The sequence below is a fragment of the Electrona antarctica genome, assembly GCF_951216825.1.
Source record: "Electrona antarctica genome assembly, chromosome: 2".
NCBI lineage: Eukaryota > Metazoa > Chordata > Actinopteri > Myctophiformes > Myctophidae > Electrona > Electrona antarctica.
In genome coordinates, this window is record NC_136807.1 from 57,790,699 (window position 1) to 57,816,848 (window position 26,150).

General features: G+C 47.2%; 2 protein-coding genes and 1 long non-coding RNA gene across 3 annotated transcripts; 2 read left to right on the top strand and 1 right to left on the bottom strand.

The window, feature by feature from the left end:
- Positions 1-1,906: 1,906 nt before the first annotated feature.
- LOC306918232 (uncharacterized protein) lies at positions 1,907-2,734 on the bottom strand. The gene is made up of 3 exons (XM_079496043.1): positions 2,545-2,734; positions 2,224-2,392; positions 1,907-2,015 (listed from the first exon to the last, which is right to left on the bottom strand). The coding sequence occupies exons 1-3, from the start codon at positions 2,642-2,644 to the stop codon at positions 1,922-1,924; spliced, it is 363 nt and encodes a 120-aa protein (XP_079352169.1). The 5' UTR covers positions 2,645-2,734; the 3' UTR covers positions 1,907-1,921.
- A 7,268-nt stretch (positions 2,735-10,002) lies between these two features.
- On the top strand, positions 10,003-12,681 carry LOC306934252 (putative nuclease HARBI1; the record flags this gene model as incomplete). Its single annotated transcript, XM_079516824.1, has 2 exons — positions 10,003-10,085; positions 11,799-12,681. The coding sequence occupies 2 exons, from the start codon at positions 10,003-10,005 to the stop codon at positions 12,679-12,681; spliced, it is 966 nt and encodes a 321-aa protein (XP_079372950.1).
- Positions 12,682-14,042: 1,361 nt separating this feature from the next.
- On the top strand, positions 14,043-20,138 carry LOC306918247. Its single transcript, XR_013789314.1, has 5 exons — positions 14,043-14,225; positions 14,469-14,710; positions 14,852-14,984; positions 15,127-15,319; positions 20,023-20,138. It is a non-coding gene; the product is annotated as an uncharacterized lncRNA (long non-coding RNA).
- The last annotated feature ends 6,012 nt before the right edge of the window (positions 20,139-26,150 follow it).

Consider the following 26,150-nt stretch of genomic DNA (forward strand, 5'->3'; position numbering starts at 1 on the left):
AATCACTGTGAATGGGCACACTCTTGAAAGTGTTGAAGAGTTCACATATCTGGGAAGTCTGATCAGCAAAGAGAATGCAGCAGAAAAGGACATCAGAGCAAGGATAGGGAAGGCTCACAGTGTGTTTGTTAGGCTCCAATCCATCTGGAAGTCCAAGCAGTACACTGTAAAAACCAAGGTCAGACTTTACAACAGCAATGTGAAGTCAGTGCTGTTGTATGGATCCGAATGTTGGCGAGTCACAATGCATGATATGAAGAAGATCGATGCCTTCCACAATTGATGCCTCAGGAAAATCTGCAGAATCTTCTGGCCTGAGAGGATATCCAACGAAGAGCTTCACCGTATGACCAAGTGCAACAGCGTAGTATCGGAGATCAAACATCGCAGACTCCGATGGCTGGGGCATGTGTTCAGGATGGCCCAGGAGCGTGTACCAAAGGTAGCTCTAGGATGGACCCCTGTAGGGAAAAGGAAGAAAGGTCGGCCTAAAACAACCTGGCGCCGAACTGTGGCAGCTGAGCTGAAGGAGATGAACTTGACATGGGGCGAGGCACAACATGCAGCACAAGACAGGTCCCGATGGAAGAAGATCGTTAAGGCCTTATGTCCCACCTGGGACGAAGAGGATTAAGTAAGTAAGTAACTTTCCCAAAAGCCAATAGTGAGGCTGAAGTAATTACGTAGCAGTTGTGCAGTGATTTGAATAGGCATTATGTAGTAACTATCAGTAGTGACCAATATTGAAATCAGCCAATTCTCTACTCGACACTATTGAAAATCACTACATAAATCACTACACATCACAATAGCAATCGAATAGTGAAATGGTAGTTTTTGTGTAGATATTTGGTAGTAGTGATGAGTAGTGATTCAACAGCAGTTTTTCATGAGGGATACCACCTTTGAAAACTGGAAGAAATATAACGTTTGAATTAACTTGCAGGTACAAGAAAGGTTGGACAAAGGCAGGTAGTATATAATGTATAAAATAAATGGTATTGGGGGGGGGGGGGGGGGGGGGGGTTCAGGGGTAGGGGTTGTGGCTGAAACTTCGGACATGGAGGCTGAGGTTGAGACCATGCTGGAGGCTGCTGAGGGCTCTACCATCTCCTGAAAGAAAGTAATAAGAAGGAAAGGAATTACAGTATGTTCTGCTTTTACACAACCTCTGAAATGCCCCCCCCCCCCCAGTAGCCATTACACACTGGTAAAGAATTAGACTTGTTTACAACAGGGTCACAATTCATCAGAAAATTACCGTTAGAATTTTCTTAGGATCATCTGGCAGATCTGGAGAAAATGAGGCAACCAGCAACGGAGGATCCACATATGGCCTGCCACCAAGCACCTCATGCATGTCTGGGAAGAACTGCCATGTTGCAGCCGTTTCTTCGCCCCCATCTGTCCCTGATCCCGTTTTGGGAGTTCTGAGGTCCTGAAAGACAAGACAGACAGACAAATGATTGATTTCCAGAGAAAATAATTGTGAAAATGCTTTGTAATAAAATAAGCAACCTTACAATATTTGAAACCCAGGGTGTTTTCATGCCCAGTGTTTTTTTTTATATTAATTTAAAATAAATGAATCTGTATTTAAGAAATCAATTCTTGTGATTGTAGTTACTTTAACTATTTATTTACTTTATACATTATATACTACCTGCCCCAAGAAAACATTTGTCACCGATTGCAATGACATGACATCAGCAGTTACACATCGGTATAAAAAAACAGAACAAAAACAGTTTGCAAATGTATAAAATGCATTTTTTTAACTTAAATAGTCATTAAATAGGCCTAATTTTACTGCAGTAAAGTGGACATGTAGTGGAGTAGAAATAAAAGTAGGCCCATATTAAAACAGAAAGTTATCCACTAGAGATACTAGGTACATTCATTTTAAAGACAGACAGACAGACTACACAAAGTTGTGGATGCAGTGCTGGACTGCATTCCAGTACTGGTCCAGAGTTCTCTGTCCCCGGCGGTACTGGCGCCTGAGCCTCTGAAGCCTGTTGGAGAAACCCATTAGTTAATTAATATTAGTAATACATGAATATAGTAACATTAATGTTGGTAGGTAAACACATGTTTGTTGTGCACAATACATTCTATAATAACAAGCCGACTCCAGTCCACTGCCAAAGCCTCCATGCTCCTTGGACCCCATGCCTACAGCCTTTTATTATTTATTTTTTCTATATGAATACATTCTCAAACCTCTCCTCCAACCGGCGCCACTTCGGTCGCTGGAGTGGTGGTCGATCCCCGCGTTCAACCTGCGCGCACGCCGTCTCCACCAGCCTCTGTTCATCCTTCATTTTTCGGATGAACACCCAGATGGACGGGTGGCGCCTGTCTACTCGGACATTCCATCTGTGATGGAAACCTGTAATAATCATAGAACCATTAGGATACATGCAGGTCACATGGCACATGGACCATTGGCATTTAATTCCCACGACAACAGATTTAGAATGAGAAATTTATAATTAGGGAATAATAATAATATATTAAAGTAAATAAATAAGTTCTTTATACCCTCCACCGCGTTATTGCTGCGATTGTCCGAGTGGCGGCGATGAATACACCAGATTGTCGGTGGGAACAGTGCCCGCTCCCCTACGTAGGTCTCCTCCATGTAGCGAAGGAAACCACCTATCGCGGGGTAGCGGCGGAGCTGTTGGCGGGTCTCTCTGCTCCTTGCAAAGGTCCTGAAATTCTGCCTCAGGATAGGCAGCGGTAAGTAGCCAGTTGCCATGACCTTCCTGACCCATGCTATCAGGGGCCTGTCCTGCCTGTATGGACCTGCACAAGTTGAGTGAAGAAATAAAAGTTACTTATTAATTTCATAAGCACTCAACACTCAATATAGTAATATCTTTTACAAAAGAAAAAAAAGCTTCTACCCATGAATGAATGGTAATATTATAACAATTATAATTGTCTACATTACCCTATATCTGCATATTATTATTATTATTATGAGAGAGAGAGAGAGAGAGAGAGAGAGAGAGAGAGAGAGAGGGGGAGAGAGAGAGGGGGGAGGGAGAGGGGGAGAGATTTAACTTGCACAGTTGAGCTCTGTGCGCTCCGGAGATTTAACTTTCGGAATGGCGGGGCGAATTTTTCCATGGGGAAACATCGCCATTACGAAACATGGAAGTGAACCTTCGGAATGGCGGTGGTTCGGAATTGCGGTGGGTAACCATTGTTTCCACCGGAAAACAAATACTTTTAGTTACTCCGCTGCGCCCTCTACCGATATTGCCCAGAGAACTACCTCATAGAGAATATTTTTCCTCCGGTGAAAAAAAATCCCTTTCTGCCCAAAAAGTACAGTTTATACGTGTGGTGGGGGGCTCAGAGTGCGTCCACTAAGGAAAGTAGGCTTTCTAATGACACAACTTGCCTTTGTTTTGGTGATTAGCAAAAACATTATTTTTATTTACGCTAAAGAGGAGAGGCTGGTCTGCATTCATGCGAGCGGCGGAAGTTGAGAGTAACATAGCTCTAAATGAAACGCATTTAGAGCTATGGACCAGAGCTACCTTGGACCTTAGTTTGGCACCGTCCCTTTTCTTCCCCCTGTGATTTTCTTTGTCCTGAAACGAACAAAAAAAAACTCCAAAGAGCACCTGTTACTGTTTTCTACAACACAAACAAAACAAAAGTGAGATGATGTATGATGATGTGTAATGATAACATCGCCCCTCACTTCACACTGGTGTGATTTTTGAGGGGCGCTAGCCCCTCCTGTATACAGGTTTAATGTTTATTTTTAGTTCAATGTTTGTTTTAAAAACGTGTTTATCCGCTCCCTCCTGGACGGAACTACAGGCACAGTTTTTTAAATAAAATCAAATCAAACTTTCACCGACTTCTAGTGGTCAGAGGCCAAAATTCCCAATATAAGGGTGTTCACAGACACCTGTTTGAGGGTTTAGGAACAGTTTCTGAGACTTGTGGACATTGAAAAAAGGAAATCCCATTGGGATTGGGTTTTAACATTAAACAAAGACCATTATCTCTTGAACCAAACGTCAGAGAAATATGTCTCTTGCACCTTTAGAAGCACGTGTTTCAGACCTTTCATTTTAAATAAGCTAACCCTATGGTTAGTAGTGTTACGCAGAGAAATATTACTTTTGGTCACGTTCTGACCATGTGGACGTAACTACATTTGGACCACGGACAACAACGGAGTAAACATTATGCAAATGCTTCCCGTATTTAAACAACCCATGACACAAAGAACGAGATTCTTTAGCGACATAACTAAAGTGGTCGCTGTCTGCGGGATCAGACCTACGGTAACACTGAAGGAGTTACTGGACCACTTCACCACGGATAATCGCGGTCAGGCACCACCACCAACTGCGACGGATGCCTCCTCCTGACCCGACGTATAGCTGAGCTGGAGGGAAGAATAACCACTCTCCAACAAATCAAAGATGACGAGCAGCTGCTCGACTCCTTATGTCCCGATCCCGTCTCCCCAGCCCTGGAAATGGACTCTGATCCAGAAGTGCATACAGGCCCTGCCATTTCCTCCCAAGCAGCGGGTGACCTGGACCTCACTGTCCCGATGTCTGTGGCGGTGCACACAAGCCCTGCCGCTCCAACCGAGATCAGGCGAGACCTAGACGACACTGTCCACATGGAGCCGCTCGACCAGTGGGACTCAAGAGGAGCCAAGCCTAAAACCCGACCCCAGTCAAGCTCTACCCCCGGCCCCTGGGTCACAGTAGTCTCTCGGAACAATAGAAACAAAGGGAAAATATCACAGTCCCATGCCAATAAACCTCGTCCTGCTCCGTCGAACTCCTCCAGAAACCGCTATTCCATTCTTGACGAGCAAGAGTTCCCCACACTCCCTGGTCACAGCGTGCCTTCGAACTCGGGAGGCTCGTCTCCCCCTGTACTTCCCACTTGCATCACCACAGCCACCTTGTCCTCTCCGGCCACTGACCGCTCCCAGGGGCTAGCCCCATCCACCCAGCTTGATCCCGTGCCGGCCCCCGCGGCGGTATGCCAATGGGTCGGTGCGGAAGCCTACATCTGTTCGACACAAGATGCTGCAGGCCGCTGTAAACACTCACTCTGTGGATCTTCCCCACCACCAGTCGCCAATAAATCATTCCATCCAGCCGTCCTCTCCCCCCTGCTCCAGCACAGACGCTCTAGTAAAATCCACTCAGTCCCCCCGGCCACTTTTTAAGCCAACTTCACTCTTAATCGGAGATAGTATTATAAAACGGGTCCGATATTTTAATTGCACCACTGTTTGCCTCCCCGGTGCTACGATAACTACAGTTTCCAAAGCCCTCAAGATCTGCTCCCGACCCTTCCATCCTCCATTAAACGAATCATAGTTCACGTTGGGACCAACGACACAGCTCACCGCCAATCAGAGCAACTACGAGATAATTTTTTACATTTAATAGATCTCGTACGCAGCCACGGAATACCATTCCTCCTCTCCGGGCCTATCCCGACATAATTTTGGTCGGAGTGACAAGCATTTCAGTAGACTCGTCAGTCTGAACGCCTGGCTCCATCGCGTCTGTCGCTCTTTCAACCTAGGTTATGTTGATAATTTCAACCTGTTCTGGGACCGTCCGTCCTTCTTTTATAAAGATGGATTACACCCGAGCAGACGGGGAAGTGATGCTCTAGCAACCATCATTGCTGTCAGCCTCCACTACTTCCCTCCATGCCTGACCACAATAACATTGTCCAGCCCGGATACGTCCGTCACCGATTGACGTCCCCCCGGCCCCAGCCTCCACTACAGTTCCGCCTCTTTTTCTAATTCTAGTCCAGTTTCCATCGGGCTTGGACCTACAACCACATCACTCTCAGCTCCCGTTATTAACACAACTAATTTAATTAATCTTGCTCCTCCCCCAATAAACTCAATCGCTCTCCTTCTCTCTGTTACCACATGTAACACTCAAGTTTTAATTATTTCTTCTAAATTAACCAAAGCAGCCCCGTCCCCCCATGCCCCAGTCTTAATCAGACCGCTTAATTCTCCTGTTTTTCATTCGGACACCAACTTTCGGATGGCCCTCTTTAATACCAGATCCGTAGGCCCACCACACAAAGCACCATGGCTGAAAGATTTCGCCACCACCCGCGACCTCGATTTCTTTTTTCTAACTGAAACCTGGGTTACTCCTGGCGATCTCACATCATTCACTGATCTCCTCCCCCCCCCCACTGCTCTTTCTTCAGCTCGCCTAGGACCTCCATCACTGGCGGGGGCCTGGCCCTAGTATACAAATCTAATATTCAATGTCGACAAATCCAACCTGAGGTTAGCTTCTCCAGCTTTGAACTCCAGCTGTTCGAAATAAGCCTGTCCTCTCTAGTTCTGTGCGCACTGGTTTACCGCCCCCCGAAATATAATAAGCACTTTATTAACGACTTCGCAGATTTTCTATCAGGAATTATGGTTAAATACGATTATGTTTACATCGGGGGCGATGTAAATGTCCATGTTTGCTGCGCTACTAACCCCCTTGGAAAGGACTTTTTAAATTGAATTGACTCTTTTAATCTCACTTTAGCCAAAACTGGCGCTACTCATGAGAAAGGACACACACTGGACCTTATAACTGTCTCTATTACTGATGTTTTTCCCATCCCCTGTATTTCTGATCATTTCTGATCTTATTTACTGCCACAATTCCCTGCTCTGCAATTAAACCCGCTCCTCGCATTCGCCGCACGCGCAAAATCAACCCATTAACCGCATCATTATTTTCCCACAGTTTCAATGCCTCCCCTATTTTTGCTCTAGATTCTCCCCGTACTTCCAACGTCGACACACTTCTCAGTATATTTAATTCTAGATGCACCGACATACTAGACTCTATTGCGCCGCTTGGGTACCGGCGCAAAAAAGCCATCCCTGAGCCATGGTTAAATGACACCACGCGTTCTCTCAGGCGCACGTGTAGGCGCGCAGAGAGGAAATGGTGCAAGGACCGGCTCCATGTTTCCTTGGACATTTTACGCAATAGTCTGTCTTACTATCTGAGAGCAGTGAAAACAGCAGAAATACACTACATCTACGACCTAGTTAACAAAAACAGTAATAAACCTCAGGTGCTCTTCAATATTTTCAATTCCCTTACCAACCCCGTGATGCACCTGCTATTGCCCCTTCTTTAAACCTTTGTATAGATTTTCAAACCTTTTTCATTTCAAAAGTTGACGACCTCAGGTCTCTACATACTTACACCGTTTCTGACCCAGCCATATCGACTTGCCCTGCTTATTTATCCCATTTCGAACCCATATCACTCTCCTCACTTTCTGAGGTAGTTACACATTTACGACCCACAAATAGCCCTACTGACAGCATCCCCTCCCGGCTCCTTATTGAGGTTTTTGATGCAGTTGGCCCAACAATTCTATTAATAATTAACACCTGTCTTGCCTCAGGATGTGTTCCCGCTGCTTTCAAACACGCTGTTGTAACTCCCCTACTCAAAAAGAATAACCTTGACCCCTCAATTCTCGCAAACTTTAGGCCCATTTCTCAACTACCGTTTCTATCAAAAGCTCTAGAAAAAATAGTTTATAACCAATTACAGTCCTTTCTTACATTACATAACATTCACAAGACATTTCAATCCGGTTTCAAACCAGGCCACAGTACCGAAACGGCTCTACTTAAAGTCTTCAATGACCTTATCTTAACCTCGGACTCTGGGCTACCAGCGGCCCTGGTACTCCTTGACCTATCGGCGGCCTTCGATACGGTGGATCATAGGATCCTCCTGTCAAGGCTTGAGCACCATGTCGGAGTCAGGGGTATCGCTCTAGCATGGTTCACATCTTATCTATCAGATAGGAGCTTCTCTGTCCAATTAGGCCAATTTTCCTCCCCCCCAGCCCCACTCAGCTGCGGGGTGCCCCAGGGGTCAATACTGGGCCCCCTCCTTTTCCTACTGTATATGCTTCCCCTCGGTCCCATCTTGTCTAAACACAACATTTCCTTCCACTGCTACGCAGACGACATCCAACTCTACTTACCCCTCATACCCAACTCCCTCAATCCTTTTCAACCACTGCTCAACTGTATACAGGACATCAAAATCTGGATGGACATTAACTTCCTCAACCTTAATGAAAGTAAAACTGAAATAGTCATCTTCGACCCACACTTGGCCCCACCCCTCAGTACCCCGGACACCCTTATACCCAACATTCGCACATCTGCAAAAAACCTTGGTATTATCCTTGACAGCTCCTTTAAATTCGACCAACATATCAGCTCCGTTGTCAAGACCAGCTTCTTCCAACTCCGTCTCCTTGCTAAGGTCAAACCATATCTCCCCCCAAAACAGTTAAAAACCGCAATCCATGCATTAATTTCTACCAGGATAGACTACTGTAATTCACTATACATTGGCATCGAACATTCTGCAATTAGGCGACTGCAACTGGTCCAGAACGCTGCTGCTCGCCTATTAACACTAGCGCGTCGGAGCGGTCAGGCTGACCGATTTTGAAATTTTGAAGTGGATTTTCTTTGCCCATGAAGTCCTGAGAAAGTTCCCCTTGCATGACTTTTTCTAAATGTTCGATTCAAACCATCTCTGTTTTTTTTTTCATCTGAAACGTTTTGGAAATATGATTTTAGACATAATTCTACTAAAATGTCTGCTCTTTTTCGGTCCGTGGGACCGCTCTTAGAGCCCTCACCCTTTCTCCCCCACAAGCAGTGCTGTTCACACCTTCCTCCCGGCTGGAGACGGGCATTGTTCAAGCTAATGTGTCATTTGCATTCCAACTACTTCCACATGTAGGCAAACTTACATTACAAACTTACATAAACTAAATGTTGTTTTAGATGTTATATTTGTTATATGCGGTTTGCAGAAATAACGATGTCTGACTTTATTTCTCGAAACGGAAAAAGAAATATGGTGTGTGGTATTGTTTCCACCAAGCGCATAGCTCAATAGATATAAATACATGTTGACTATACACGCCATCTTTAGCATAATTATGTTGGAATAATAAAGTTTATAGCATTGTGACTATGTCGCGCATATTCATTTCATATATCAGCGCATCAAAAATATGGTGAAATATGGTGTGTTTGCCGATGCGATTTTTTTTTCCCCAGGCCGTTTTCAATATACCCTGAGCTGTGGACCTCTTTCCTAGTCAAAGGCTGTTTTCAATGAAATGACTTGTGTATAATATGAATAAATGCTACATCCTACATTTATTTTGTACCGTAGGCTATAGTTTTTGAACGAATATTACCATGTAGGCCTGAAATGTCTTTATTGTCTCAATACAAAGTTGTACATCAGCGCGAATCAGCGCGATGCCAAATAAAAATGACAGTGTTTGAAATCAGTCCAACCCGATAGACGTCCCGAACTTCTAAATGTTTTGTCAGTCAGAAGAACAGTTCTGTCCGTCCTTCTTTGTAAACTTTTCTGCACGCGACCAGTGGAACTGATTTCCACGCATCACGGCTCTCTTTTTTTCTCTCTCCCTCTCTCTCTCCCTCTCTCGTGGAGAGGGACAAAATATCCAAGTAACTGACGGTGAGGTATGCGGAAGTGCATTTTAGATAACGCTGTAGCACTATTTGTGGCGGTGATGCGTCACATGACTTGATCTATCCTATGGTGTATATATAAACCGTGCTGCTGCTACGGACCTTTCTGCTGGCACAATAAATCAAATATATATAAATGACATCGATCATAGGCGGCGGGTATGTAAGGCTAGGCCAGGCTTAGCCTTCCCAAAAATGATGCTGGGTATTTTTAAAATTGAGCATTGAGGCAGGAGGAGGAGGAGAGAATGCGAGCGAGGGAGATTCAAATGGCCCCGCTGGTCCGTAGAAGGAGGCGAGTTTGGGTCCATCCGATCTTCCAAGTTCGGAAACAACTCGGGGACGGCCACCAGCTTTATTGGGAGCTACGGAGGGATGAAACTCGTTTCCACCAGGAATTCAGGATGTCTATCCACCAGTTCGATTTCCTGCTGGCGAGGGTGACTCCAGAAATCCAGAAGCAGGACACATTCTTCATCTGTTTACGGTAACTACTACAGTAACTATTTTACGTTCATTTTGTTCATTACCCACCTAGTAAATGCATCGTTAGCTCGAAAACTCGCCAATCAGCTAACGTGTGCAGCAAGGAATGCCAGGTTGACTTAAATATGTTACTGTAAGCTGGAAATCATAACAGCACCAGGAATGTAAATGGATGTGAGGATGAAAGATAATATTATATATATATATGCTTAGTGGTCTACTAAAGGCTGCTGGTGTTTGAGATCATGCGAGGTGGAGAGAGCACCAAATACTTTCCAGCTCTGTTCAACTGGCTTTTTATAGCTTACCTACTGTAAAGCAGCGGGTCTTAAACTTTTTCATGTCAAACTCCACATTAATATGATTTTCTGCCGAGGATCCCCATGTGAAAAGATGTGTTGGGAACCCCCTGGTCCTGGGCACCCATGCAAGGACCAGGGCACCAATGCAAGTAGCCCAAGATTAGACTTTTCGATTCGGACGATATCACAATCTTGGGCTACCATGCAAGATTTGTGTTACAAAAAGCAAATCAACAAGCTTGTCACAAAGCAATGGGTTGTGAGCTAGTAGATCGCCTCTTTTCAAATCGCTGGGTTAAAGGCGTTCAAGTGATTCTGATGCTATATTAACACATTTTGCAACACACTTCTCACTTTGAGAACCACCACTGTAAAAGCAGTAATCCAATTTCAATTCAAAGGAGATGTATTGGCATGAGAAAACAAACGTTTACATTGCCAAAGCCAGTGTCACAATACACTAAAAAAAGTTGAAAATGGGGAAAGTATTGTATGCAGTTGGATGAGGTGCAGCATTTTGCAAACAGAGCTATGCCACTTTGTATCGTTATGTTAGAACATGGTATAAAGCTTTTTGAAACAAACAGCAATTATTTAGCAGTCACTTGAGTTAGGGTTAGGGTTAGGGTTAACCCTAACACAAATGACATTTATTCTCAGGACTATTGAAATAGTATGCAGACTCTGATTTAAGATCTGTTTAAATCCAAAGTTAAACATTTGAATAGGAAGGAAGACACTGGAGCATCACAGACAGTTCAAGCCCTTTTTAATGCACACACAGGGTGCAGGTAAAAATTGACAACGTTTCGAAGTATAGGGCACATCTTTGTCAGGTCATGACGAAGATGTGACCTATACATATGAACGAAATGTTCTCGAACTGTCTGTGATGCTCCAGTGTCTTCCTTCCTATTCGTCCCCCTTCTGCTTAAACATTTGAATGTCGTGGGAAAAATGAAACTGTCATATTATAGATGCATTATGTATAAACTGAATATGAATATATATATATATATGTATGTATGTATGTATAGTGGCGCGCTATGAGCTTGTAGATCTGCTATTTGTATGTATGTATGTATGTATGTATGTATGTATGTATATATATATATATATATATATATATATATAATTTATTATTATAACGTTTTTAATACAGACATGTTGACCATCTGATGTGACCATGTTGCTGTGGGCTACTTTTGAACAAATGATTGCATCATTCAGCCATGTCATTGTTCTCCAGAGGCACTATTAAAGCAATGCCATTATACATCCGGTATATATGGATGCTAAGGTTCTGTAATATTATGAATGCAGAGCTAACATTATCTTATCAACCTCACTTGTAACATGTCAGTTCAGATTGTGTGTTAACGTTGTGATTATTGTCTCTACCTATTTTACAGATATCTTGCCACTGGTCACAACTACCTGGCCATCTCCACCAGTTACCGAGTTGGCCGCTCCACTGTGTGTGGCATTGTGCCCACTGTGGCAGCTGCCATCTGGAACACAATGGCTGAGGACTTCATGCCTGTGCCAAAGAAGGATGATTGGAAAGCTATATCCGATGTATTTGGTGAGAAGTGGCACTTTCCTCACTGTTTGGGTGCCATAGATGGTAAACACATTGCCATCAAGGCACCCGACAGATCAGGATCGCTCTTCCACAACTACAAAGGCCACTTTTCAATTGTCCTGCTGGCTGTGGTGGATGCTCTTGGCCTGTTCCGTGTGGTGGACGTAGGTGCGTATGGGGGTGGCAGTGACGGTGGGGTACTTGCGGTGTCTCATTTTGGGCGGGCTCTGACGAGGGGTACACTGGACCTTCCCGATGATGCCCCGCTCCAAAATGCTGAGTACCTGGGGCCACTTCCGTACGCGTTTGTGGCGGATTTGGCTTTCCCTCTGCGCCAGAACCTGCTTCGCCCATACACACGTCAGTCTCTCCGCACGGACTCCCACCGCATCTACAACTACCGGCTGTCCCGTGCACGGCATGTTGTGGAGAGTGCCTTTGGTGTGCTGGTGACAAAGTTCAGGGTGTACCACGGAGTCATCGAGCTCACCCCTGACCACGCTGAGAAGGTTGTGAAGGCTACCACCGTCCTCCACAACTTCATCAAATGGGGCCAGCAGGACGCAGCCCACATGCCTCCAGTGGAGCCTTCCCATGCTGCAGGGGGAGGAGTCAGGAGGAACTTTGATGGTCTCCAAGTGCAAAACACTTTCAGGGAGTACTTTAACTCTCCAGCCGGTGCGGTGCCGTGGCAGGATCGCCATTTGTAATCCCCTGTGTCTTTTTTTTCGTTTTTGTTTATTTTTTAGTGAACGGATTGTGAGTTCCAAAGAACCTGAGAGCGATGCCGTCCAGGGTCACCCATGGCGGTAAGGTCAAGGGGGAGGTTTCATTTTCTTCTTTTTTTGTCCTTTTTAGTTAGAAGATTGTGAGTTCCAAAGAACCTGAGAGCGATGCCGTCCAGGGTCACCCATGGCGGTAAGGTCAAGGGGGAGGTTTCATTTCTTCTTTTTTTGTCCTTTTTAGTTAGAAGATTGTGAGTTCCAAAGAACCTGAGAGCGATGCCGTCCAGGGTCACCCATGGCGGTAAGGTCAAGGGGGAGGTTCCATTTTCTTCTTTTTTGTCCTTTTTAGTTAGGAGAAGATTGTGAGTTCCAACGAACCTGAGAGCGATGCCGTCCAGGGTCACCCATGGCGGTAAGGTCAAGGGGGAGGTTCCACTTTCTTCTCCATTTAATTTGTCTTCTCCTTGGATCGTCACCTTGTAGTGGTGGAGAAGCTTGTGAGTTCCAATGAACCTGAGAGCTATGCCGTCGGGAGCTTTGCTCCTGGTAGGGTCACCCATGGCGGAAAGCTCAAGGGGGAGGTTCCAGACGAAGTGCGATCCAACAAACACCTCTACGGAGGACCAGACACATGCTGACTTTCCAGGGGCATCACAACAGCTGGATCTGAAGGCTGCAGCAGCATTGAGCCCCGACTATTCTTGGACTCTATGCGACTGGATCCTGACCCACATCTGTTAATGACTGCTTGATGGCTGTCTGTGTGCCCGTCTCCCCATGTGATGCAAACGCAAAGGTATCCTCCCGAAAGTGAATGTACACATGACATCCCTCATTTCAACTGACAGTGGATGACCACCACAAATGAGCTTGACATCCTGGGTGTCAAAATAGACCAAAAGCTGTCTTGGTTGACAACACCTGACCAAAATCTCCATCCGGCCCGGTCAGAAGCTAACAGCACTGAGGACAGTGGCCATGCAGTAAACTCACCCCCAGAGCCAAGCAACTGTCTACAAGCTACAGGTCCACAGTGTCATGGAGTACGCCTCACTCAGCTGGATGAGTGCTCCACCTACAAATCTCAGTCTACTTGAAAATATTCAGAGGAAGGCTCTCAAAATAATTTGAGTTGACCAGGAGGACACTGCCAGTACAACACTCTCCATCAGCCAACACGTTGCTGCTGCTACAGTCCTTTACAAAATGCCCCCCCGCCCTAGGGACCTCCAGGACATGCTCCCTCCACCATACATCAGATGACGAAACACCCACCTTATATGGCACAGCTCCAACACACCCCCCTAGGCTCCAATACACGCACATTGGACAGAACCTTTCTCCACACAGCTGTCTGTGGGTGGAACAGCCTACCAGAGCATGTACTTGACTCCATCACAGCCAATGGCCTTCAAGCCTTTAAACGCGGAGTTCATAGACACCCCTCACACTGATTGTTGAGCTGCAGTGAACCGTAGGATTGACCAATGGAAATATATATGCAGTGACAGATGACACTATGATCCCAGGTAAATGTCCCTGTGAAGCAGTAGGTAACATGTAATAATATGCATTTTCAATCTCCCCACTATCATTATTGAACACACTTGAGCTTGGACATATACTCTATTTGCTTAATGTCCACCTATCACTGAAATCAGTATACACATGCAGAGGTTCACTGAGTTTATATATACCTGAACTAAGTTGTTACATGTCATTTCTGATTGTGTGTTAACATTGTGATTGATTTTTGTCTTCCTCTTATCCAGACACCATGCCACTGGTAATTAATATATCACTACATTTGCAAAAGCGTCCACATACCAAAGTCCCTCATCACAGCTGATTTGACACGAGAAGTTGATGATCAGTCTACAGTGAGCAGTGTCCCCATGAGCAAGTAACACATGTAGGAGCTACACACTATTCCTCCTACTTCCCCAGCTGACCTACGTCACGCTGGCAAACCAAAGGATTCCTAGTGCAGCTACAAAATAAACTATCATCCGAGGTAACGTCCCTGTTAAAGCATTAGTAACATGTAATAATCTGTATTCTCCGATTCCCCACTGTCATTGCTCAGTGCAAACATTGCTCAAACTGTGAGCTTGTACATCTGCTGTCTTTGATTCATGTCCACCTATCTCTGCAGAATGTTGAAGGAGTCAGTGGAGGAGTACCTGGCCCTGCAGGAAGTGCTGTGCCAAGTGGATAAGATGTAGGCCAAGCTGCTCAAAGATGAGGCCTTCCTGGAGGGACCAGACCACCTAATCTCTAGAGCAAAGGTCAGGAAATTATGTGTCTGCCTGTGTAGCTCTGTTAGTAAGATTGGATATACTGCTGTGGTTGGATACCACCTCCCCAGCCACTGCAGATATGCTACTGTATGTCCTGAGATTATAAAAATATGTGTGAACATGTGTGCAGGTACTCTGACCACACCCAGCTGCAGACGCCAGCGGACGGTGCAGGAGGCCATCCAGGGCAAGCTGTCTGACCTGGACCAGTGGATCTCCCAGTACCAGACGGCCTTCTCCAGGCTCTCTGACCTGGACCAGTGGAACTCCCAGTACCAGACAGCCTTATCTAGCCTACAGGCTACAAAGCTGGCCATGCGTCGGTGAGATACAGTGATACTGTGCTGTCATATGTGCACTCCTTGCAAATTAACCCATTAAGACTTCAGCTCGATTCTACAAAATGTTTTCTAAATCATGACAGTTTTCTGAAAAACCTATGTTTCTATGTCAGTGGTCCTGAAACTATTTCATGTCAACGACCCCTAGAATTATAAGTATTTGGCCACCGACCCCCATCTCAAAATATGTTGTTCCAGGAACCCCCCAGAAGCAAACATTTGAGTTAAAAACATTTGCTCTGAAAGAATATATGTTCCAAATTTGCACCACATTTTCACAAATTCTCAAAAACAGCAGATCAACAAGCTTGTAGCACAGCACCAAGTGCCTCGTTATGAGCTTGTAGATCTGCTATTTTTCAATAGTTAACCCATTCAGGCCTGACCTCAAAATTTTAAAAAGATATTCTAAATCCTCCAGTTTTCTGAAATAAATATTTTCACGATTTTTCAAAAATAGCAGACCTACAAGCTCGTAGCGTGCCACTCGGTGGCGCGCTATGAGCTTGTAGATCTGCTATTTTTCAATAGCTAAATTATAACATAATGTTTAAAACACCAAAAGGGGTTCCCGCCCAAAATGGGCTAAAGTATAACATAATGCTTAAAACACCAAAAGGGGTTTCCGTCCTGAATTGGTTAACTATATCAACCTGGTATGGCACTCCTACTATGCTTGACACAGTAGGTGGATTGAACTATTGGTTCACAGGCCTTCGTCTGGCTTCCAGAATGTAGAACAGCAGCAATACTATTTATGATACTAAAACATCATCATTGTGAATATTGTTCATTGTGTAGGATACGCCACTAGCATATGGGACGCTTCTTTCAACACGATTTCACTGGCATTTTATTTTTGCTCTAATCCATGTACACCTGAACTATAATTATTAACCATGCTTGTTAACATTGATGATTGTGTACCTCTCTTACAGATATCTTTGCACTGGAATTGTCTATCACTCCATTTCCAAAAGCTTCCTCATACCATAGCCCCTCACCGCTGCTGTCACATAGTGAGTACGTTCATCAGAGAAAGTTGATACAACAGCCAGCAAGAGGATGGAACGGGGAACCTTCCAATTCCAAGACTGTCACGGTGAGCCAAGGGGGGTAGGACCCAAATGCAGGACAGAGAGGCCGAAGAGTTCAAATGCAAATAGTTTAATAACAGAGACTAGAACTGAACACTTACATGACATTTCAACAAAGATCTCACAAGGAACTGAAAAGACAGGGGAGTATAAATACACACAGGGATAACAGGGCACAGGTGAACATAACTTAAAATCAAGACAGGGATAGGCTAAGAGACTAAACAGAACACAGGTGGAGCAAACTAATAATCACAGGTGGTGCGACAAGGGAGGAAAACAGTAACAAGGCATAGAGGAAACAATACTACAAAATAAAAGCACACAAGAACAGAAAACAATAACCAAAACTAGGAACAAGGACCACGGATTGTGACAGTACCTCCCCTTCACGGGATGGCTCCCAGACATCCCTAAAACATTGTCCAGAACATTGTCGAGAACACTGAGCAGGGTGGGTGGAGGGGGCCTGGAGGAGGGAGACTGTCATTGGACCAAGAAAAAGGGTATGGGAACATGGACCCCATAAGGGCAGGCTGAAGACAGGACAGGGGCAGTGCAGGTGTCTTCAGGTGGGAGGCCTGGGAAGGGACAGAACAGGCCACTTCAGGGGGGGCGGCCTGGACGATGGACCAGGAGTGAGCCGGTCATGTCTGGCGGACGGCCAGGAGGCCGAGATGAGATGGAGGAGAAGGAGCCGTCTGGAGGGCGGCTGGGGGGCAGAGACGAGACGGAGGAGGCGTGGTCTGGGGGACGGCCAGGAGGTCGAGACGAGGCAGCAGCAGTGTCATCAGGGGGACGGCCAGGTGGACACTCAGACCACCCTGGCTGCATAGGAGAGGGGTCTGGAGAATGACCAGACGGAGCCACAACGAAAGCGAGCTGGAGAGACAGGGCCTCAGAGATCAACTGCAGCAGTGAAGCCTCAGGGGGGACCTGCAGCGGCGGGACCGTAGACGTGAGCTGCAGCGGCAAGACCTCAGGCGAGAGCTCCAGTGGAGGAGACGTAGAGGAGAGCTGCCGCGGCGGAGACAAAGAGGAGAGCTGCAGCGTTGAAACCTCAGATGAGAGCTGCAGCGGCAAGGTGTCAGGCGGGACTGCAGGCGGAGGAGCTGGGGCTGCAGGCGGAGGAGCTGGGGCTGCAGGCAGAGGAGCTGGGGCTGCAGACGGGGCTGCAGGCAGAGGAGCTGGGGCTGCAGACGGGACTGCAGGCGGAGGAGCTGGGGCTGCAGACGGGGCTGCAGGCAGAGGAGCTGGGGCTGCAGGCAGAGGAGCTGGGGCTGCAGGCGGAGGAGCTGGGGCTGCAGGCAGAGGAGCTGGGGCTGCAGGCAGAGGAGCTGGGGCTGCAGACGGGGCTGCAGGCAGAGGAGCTGGGGCTGCAGACAGGACTGCAGGCGGAGGAGCTGGGGCTGCAGACGGGGCTGCAGGCAGAGGAGCTGGGGCTGCAGACGGGACTGCAGGCGGAGGAGCTGGGGCTGCAGACGGGGCTGCAGGCAGAGGAGCTGGGGCTGCAGACGGGGCTGCAGGCAGAGGAGCTGGGGCTGCAGACGGGACTGCAGGCGGAGGAGCTGGGGCTGCAGACAGGGCTGCAGGCAGAGGAGCTGGGGCTGCAGACGGGGCTGCAGGCAGAGGAGCTGGGGCTGCAGACGGGACTGCAGGCGGAGGAGCTGGGGCTGCAGACGGGGCTGCAGGCAGAGGAGCTGGGGCGGGTGCTGGACCAACAGGCTGGAGGCCTACATACCCAAGCCTGATTGACTGGTGAGCAGGCTTGCAAGCAGGCTGGTGAGCAGGCTGGAATGATGGCTGGGAGGAGGGTTGAAAAGGAGCCGACTGAGTAGGGCGGCCAACACCATACTCCCACCTGGTCTTTGCCACCAATCTGGCAAAATCAGGGTCTGTCTTCCAATAAATCCCAAGGGAATTGAGAAAAACTGGGTCTTCATAAAAGTCCTCCCTTGTCACTCCAAAATCCTCCCATGAAAAGGGCAGGCAGAACTGGTGATTATCTGCCATGATAGATGGCTTCCTCAGCATTCTCAAAACTGGCAATAAGGTCCAAAAACAAAAAGCAAAAAATCTAAATCAAACCTCTGTCCGCTGGGTCCAGACGGGTGAGATCTTTCTGTCACGGTGAGCCAAGGGGGGTAGGACCCAAATGCAGGACAGAGAGGCCGAAGAGTTCAAATGCAAATAGTTTAATAACAGAGACTAGAACTGAACACTTACATGACATTTCAACAAAGATCTCACAAGGAACTGAAAAGACAGGGGAGTATAAATACACACAGGGATAACAGGGCACAGGTGAACATAACTTAAAATCAAGACAGGGATAGGCTAAGAGACTAAACAGAACACAGGTGGAGCAAACTAATAATCACAGGTGGTGCGACAAGGGAGGAAAACAGTAACAAGGCATAGAGGAAACAATACTACAAAATAAAAGCACACAAGAACAGAAAACAATAACCAAAACTAGGAACAAGGACCACGGATTGTGACAAAGACGGCCACTCCACCTCCTGAGTCACTTGGTAATTATGATATTGTAACACTTGGTGCAAATGGTCTCCCATAGTGAAGTACGTAGAAAATGCTCACTTTCATGTGACCCAACAACATTAACAAATAGCCATTGAAAAACACGTCATAATCGTTGATGCAAAGTCATTTAGGACGAATGGATCAGCAATGGCTATAGAAAATGCTCGATTTTCAGTCGTCTGCTGTGTAACCCTTAAAGTTTTGAAATTGATCTATTGACAGAATAGGCTATTCCTGTGGAAGATTATTTCACTGACCAACTACAACAGAAGGTTGTTTTGTTTTTGGATATTATCAAATATCTGTGAAGAAAAACAGTGAGTACATTTAATAGTCACTTATAGGCTAATTTAAAAAAAGGAGAAGGCATGCTTTTCAGGCTACGGACAGAGGGAGTAACCACACACACACACACACACACACACACACACACACACACACACACACACACACACACACACTCTCACACTCTCACACTCTCTCACTCGTGAACCAGTCAGTCTAGCCACCCCTCTGCCGATTTTTATTTTTTGACGAAAAAAAGATTAAAAAAAAACGTCAAATAAGGGTTTCCATTTCCACATTAAATAATAATAGTCATAATTGGAACATTAACATATAAATAGATTCTGAAAAAAAAAAAAAAAAAAAAACATGGTAATACATCAAATACATAAAAAAAGAAGGCCTGGGCCATGGCTCAGTGGTCCAGGCACCTTGGCTGGTAATCCAGTCTGGCAGTGTGCCGCGGGCTCGGCCTTTACTGCATGTCATCCCCCTCCCATCTCTCTCCCCATTTCCTGTCAGCCTACTGTCTGTCCCTCCATAACAAATATAAAATAAAGGCGAAAGCCACCAAAAAAAGAAAAAATGTCAGTCATGTCAGTCATGTCAGTCAGAATTGTCTGGTTCCCTTTGGTCGCGGTTTTGTGCCTCTGCCAGTGCCTGGTGTATGGCCAGGCGAAGGCTGTTTTTGGACCTGGGGGTGAGCTTGTCCATCTCATGGCCTATAAAATACATGAAATGGTGGGTGTCGGGTTGCAGGTCCCGTCCATCCCGCAGCTGGTGCAGAACGTCACGCTCGAAGGCGTTGGGCTGCTGTTCTGCCCCTGCACCCTGCCCAGACCCAGAGGCCGTCTGCTGCTGCTGACTGGATCCTATTCAACAAAGGTTCAACCATTTATTACATTGACCTGAAATTGATTTTGTATTGTATTACACAACCATCATGTCAAATCTGACTATAGTCACACACAGTTGAGTTGTTTTTGTCTTGGCTTTGTACAAGTGTTTATGACTCTTACCACTTTCCACTGTCGGACCAACAGAGGCTGGTGGTCCGACCTGATGGCTCCTGGTGGCAGGGTTCCAGTTCCTGTACGTGTGACTGCCTGCTATGAAGTAAGATTTAATAGCATTATATAGAGCTTGTATTTTTTGGTGTTTGACTTGCAAATCCCAATGAGTTGTCTAAAGATCTTACCATTTCCACTAGCCGATGGCAGCACAGACCTCTGCTCAACCACAGCAGAGGCCTGTGGTCCAGTCAGATGACTGGACCACTGCTGGTTGGCCGACCCTGCAGAGGCCTGTGGGCCAGTCGGATGTCCAGCAGACTGCTGGTTGGACCCTCCTCTGCCTCTGCCTCTCCCTCTCCCTCTCGCTGTTGCACAGCTGGTGGCAGTGTGGCTGGTGTGACTGACCTCTATGAAGTACGTTTTAATCACAATATGATATAGACCTTGAATTGTTTTTGGGTTAGATTCTTAAATGGAAATGGCTTCATTTGGAATGTCTTACCACTTTCAGCAGCTGTGTACAGCATGGGCCGGTGACCTGCCTGGTACCCAGGTACCGTGGCCTGTCTGTGGCCTGCTGCCCGACTGGACCCTTTCCCTCGTCTTTTGGAACAGGCTGCAGTGACGTAAAGTTTAATCATAATATGATATTGTGCTAGAATAGTTTTTGTTGCATTTGTAAATGTCAATGACTGTCTTTTACACCTTACCACTTTCAGCAGCTGGCGACTGCATATACCCAGACCCGGGTCCAGCTGGGGACTGCATATACCCAGACCCGGGTCCAGCTGGGGACTGCATATACCCAGACCCGGGTCCAGCTGGGGACTGCATATACCCAGACCCGGGTCCAGCTGGGGACTGCATATACCCAGACCCGGGTCCAGCTGGGGACTGCATATACCCAGACCCGGGTCCAGCTGGGGACTGCATATACCCAGACCCGGGTCCAGGGGTGATGGGTCTGATGTCTGCTGCCCAACTCGGCCCTGCTGTTTGGCTGGTGCCAGCAGGTGTGCTGCGACTGGCAACTATGAAGAAGTTTAATCATATGATATTGAGCTTGATTTTCTTTTGTTGCATTTCTAAATGTCAATGTCTTGTCTGTACATCTTACCACGTTCAGCAGGCTGTGGACCTCGCTCCCTGGCTGGCACTGACAGGAGAGACTGGGACTGGCTGGGCTCGTCCTCGTCTATTAGGTAATGTTGCAAACATGTCAGTAGACCTTTCTATTGGATTTGTAAGCCCTAAAGTGCGTTTGCTTGTGTGAAAAGTCTGCATTTGAGACCTCTTTCTGTACATGAGGAGATTATTCTGGATTCTTTAGCAACTTTAATCTAACTCTCAAATGTTTGGAGTTCCGTCGTGGCTATGTTACTACAAACCTAAAATTCTAGAAAAGTGTAATTTAGTTTGGATAACTATCACAACATGTTACCTGGTAGATTCAGGTACCCCATGTCAACCGTGAACTCCGGGTCATCCTCCAAGGCTGCTGGTGGCGCCATGTCAGCTCCACGTTGAGTTGGCTCTGAAATTGTATGCTTCTGATTGGTCTAAAGTAAAGTTTCATGTCTTAACATTTAGAGCACCGAAGGAATAAGAAAGCTTCTGCCGGCTTCCTTCTATGAAGTAAGGTTCAAACATTTATTGAATTTGTTGTTCTTGTAAACATTTGTTCTGATTAATATGCATGTCTTACTTGTACCTCTTGCAACAGCAAAAAGGTCCTGCCTGGAGCCATGGGAAATCTGAGTGGCATCTGTAAAGTAAGGGTTAACATGTTGAATACAGCTTTATGACTTGATGTTGAATTTGTAATTAGTTGTCTTATTACTAATATACATAATTATCTTACCACTGTCATCAATCCAGGGGTGGAAGACTGGGTGAAGCTGCACACTTCTTTCTATGAAGTTAGATTCAAACATATATTGTGTACACCTGTATGGTTTGGATTGGTGTTGTGTTTGTAAACGGTTATGATTAACATGCATATATTACCTCTTTCAGCAGGAAACACTGAGCTGGGCACCTGATATGGAGGTAGACTTCCTTCTATTAACAAATGGGAAAGAAAATGGAGGTTCAGAATTCCCAAGATTCAAAAGATAAACAAATACGTGAAATACAACACATGTCCAGAAATGTCATCATAGATAAGGTAAAATCAGCACTATTAAAAGTGTACAGATGCTTAAAACTAGAATCATCCTAGGATTCTCTCATGACTTTACAAAGGTCTTCTGGAAATGCAAGTTCACAACACATTGCATGTTAACGAAAGGTGTGCGACAAATTTGATAAACATCTTTGGAGACAATCTTTACATTCTCCAGCTCAGAAAAGAAAAACCATGGTGGTAGGCTCTGGATGTTAGAGATGAGGGGATGCTAATCTTTTTGATAGAAAACTGTGTTCAGTCAAATTCACAACCACATGGTGAATGTCTGTTGTAGCATCTGTCCCAAACCAAGACACAGGAGAGCGGGTGTAAGTGGGCTCTAGGCCTAAAGTTTTTATTTGTTCAGGTAATTCTACAGCTTTCAAGGATAACGGAAAACAAACGCTCACTACAGGTCACGTTCAGATAATAACTCAAACAGTCTTTAGGTCCTCTTTCCTTCTCCCTCGGGGGTCCGGGGTAGGGGGACCGTCTCAACAGAGTGAGCCTGGGATAAACCGCCTCAGCGGTGTGATAATTCAGTTCAGTGAAAATAACGGTAAACCTCCGCTCGGGGAGGGGGGTGCTCGATAGGGGCTGACAGTCACTCTCGCTCCAGTCGGAGGCAAGTGAGTGAGTGGCCTCCTTTGGCTCCTCCTTTCCTTGGCTGGCTGCCTGTTCTTCCTTAGATCCTATATCCTTGTACTTTGCGCTCCTAGCGCAGCGCCTTAGAGAGGCGCTCTTTATGCGAAGCCCCGTGCATATGCCTGTTGTGGACGAGAGAGAGAGGGTTACTTGTCAGTCTAGTGTTAGACAGGAATGTGTAGAGTAATGTTCGGGTTCTCACTTACCGCCAGCGTTAGCCCGTGCCGCTTGATGAGAGGACAGAACAGGAGTGAGAGAGCGGCGCTCATATTTGAAGGTTTCCGGCCCGCCTCTCAGCGGTGACAGGTCGGGGTGGCGTAGGACGTGATTGGGGACATAACGAGCGTCAATCACCGCGCCCAGCCGCGTCCGTCGCTCTCTGTCTCCCTCTGTCTGTCTCTCTCTGTTGCGGTGGCTCTTACCTGGCTGGCGGTCTCCCCGTGAGACTCCACACACTCCCCCCCTTTGTTTCACGCTCGGGCGGGGAACTACCTGGCTTTCCTCCTCATACATTCTTGAGAGTGCATCGGCGTGTGCCATCTGTTTACCGGGGCGGTGCTCCACTTTGAAGTGGTAGTTTTGGAGTTCCAGGAACCACCTGGTCACTCGGTCGTTTCTGTCTTTATTTGTTGCCATCCATTTCAGCGGGGCGTGATCTGTGATCAATGTGAAATCGCGGCCCCATAAATAATATCTGAGGTGGTGGATGGCCCATCGGATGGCGAGGCATTCCTTCTCCACCGTTGCGTAATTACGCTCGTGCTTTAGCAGCTTTCTGCTGGCGTAGGTGACGGGGTGTTCATCCCCGTCAATGACTTGGGCTAGCACGGCGCCGAGGCCGGTGCCGGAGGCGTCTGTGTGGAGAGTAAAGGGTTTGTTAAAATCAGGGCTGACCAACACAGGCTCCTCACATAACACCGATTTCAAAGCTTCAAACGCGTTCTGTGTTTCCGGGGTCCATTTTACAGTGTTGGGGTTTCTCTGCCGCGTCAGATCATACAGTGGGGCTGCAACAGAAGAATAATTTTTAATAAATTTCTGGTAGTAGGAGATCAGGCCTAAAAACGATTTCACCTGTTTTTTAGTGCGTGGTTGTGGCCAGTCTCTGATTTTTTCCACCTTCCTGGTCTGTGGCTTCACACAGCCTCGTCCCACCGTGTATCCCAAGTAGTTTGTCTCCGCCAGGCCGAGGCGGCATTTCTTGGCATTAGCGGTGAGTCCAGCGCTCCTCAGCGCTTCCAATACTCTCTCGACGTGTACCAGGTGCTGCGGCCAGGTGGCGCTGTGGATGACCACGTCGTCCAGATACGCTGACGCGTAGTCTCGGTGTGGTCTCAGGACGCGGTCCATCAGCCTTTGAAACGTGGCCGGCGCTCCATGTACGCCGAACGGGAGTACGGTGTATTGGAATAGTCCCTCTGGCGTAGAGAAGGCTGTCTTCGGCCTGGCGGAGGCGGCGAGGGGGATTTGCCAGTAGCCCTTGGTGAGGTCCAGGGTGGACATGAACCGGGCGGGCCCCAGCTGTTCCAGCATCTCGTCGATCCTAGCCATGGGATAAGCATCAAAGGCAGTTATTTCGTTCACTTTACGAAAGTCATTACAGAACCTTATAGAGCCGTCCGGTTTGGGAACCAGGACAATCGGGCTCGACCACGGTCGGCACTGGGGGCGGTCCCTGCGGGAGAGAGAGAGAGAGCAGAGCCTGCGCCGTTGGGAGCTCGGCGGCGGCGTGCCATTTTTTCAACAGGTTAATATGGTAGATCTGGTGGCCCTTTCTTTTGCCAGGCTGGCTGAGTTTGTAGTTCACTGGCCCGATCTTCTCTATCACCTCGAAGGGGCCTTGCCATTTGGCGAGGAATTTACACTCTGACGTAGGCACCAACACTAACACCTTCTCCCCCGGCTGCAGCTCTCTTCTAACGGTCCCTCTATTGTAGACTTTACACTGGTCTCGCTGTGCTTTCTGCATGTGTTCTCGGACTAGTGGCCATATTTTTCGGGCGCGTTCTTGTAGCTGCTCTACATGGTCTATGACGCTCCGGTGTGGGGATGGCTGGCTTTCCCATGTTTCTTTGGCTATATCCAATAACCCCCGGGGGCTTCTCCCGTACACTAGCTCGAATGGGGAGAACCCGGTGGAGGCCTGCGGCACCTCGCGGATGGCGAAGAGGACGTACGGGATTAACTGATCCCAGTCCTTTCCGTCTACCTCGGCCAGTTTCTTTAACATCTTTTTCAATGTGCGATTGAAACGCTCCACCAGGCCGTCAGTCTGTGGGTGATAGGCGGAGGTGCGAATCCGCTTTATGTTCAGCCATTTATACAGGGAGGAGAGTATACGGGACATAAAGCAAGTACCTTGATCCGACAGTAGCTCCGTAGCGACGCCCACTCTGGTGAAGTACATAAAAAGCTCACGCGCTATGACTTTGGCTGAGGCCGTGCGTAGTGGGATGGCCTCTGGGTATCGCGTGGCGTAGTCTAGTATCACTAGGATGTATCTGTGTCCGCGTGCGGACTTAGGCAGGGGTCCTACTATGTCCATCGCTAGCCGTGAGAAAGGAATGTCTATTATGGGCAGTGGTACCAACGGGTTCCGTTGTACCGGGCGGGGAGCGTTGAGCTGGCACTCGTGACAGCTCCGGCAATAATCCTCGGTAGCGCGCTTTACGCCCGGCCAGTAAAAACGTGCCAGTATGCGATCATACGTTTTCTGTACGGCTAGATGGGCACCTAGCTGGTGGGTATGGGCGAGGAGCAACACTCTAGAGATATACGACTTCGGGACAAGTAGCTGTTCGATGACGTCCCCCGTTCTATCCTTCACCGCTCTATAGATTAAACCCCGCTTCACCAAGAAATAAGGGAGACTTATTGGTTCACTCACCCCCTCTGCTGGTTCACCGTCGATGCTGCTGATCTGCTGGCGCGCCTGGGCCAGATTGATGTCTTCCCATTGCATGGTGGCGAACTCGCCGACTCGGGGTGGTGGTTCGTGTTCAGGTCGGGGGAACTCGGCAAAGGGATCTTCGGACTCGTCCCCCGGGGCGGGCATTGGCGCG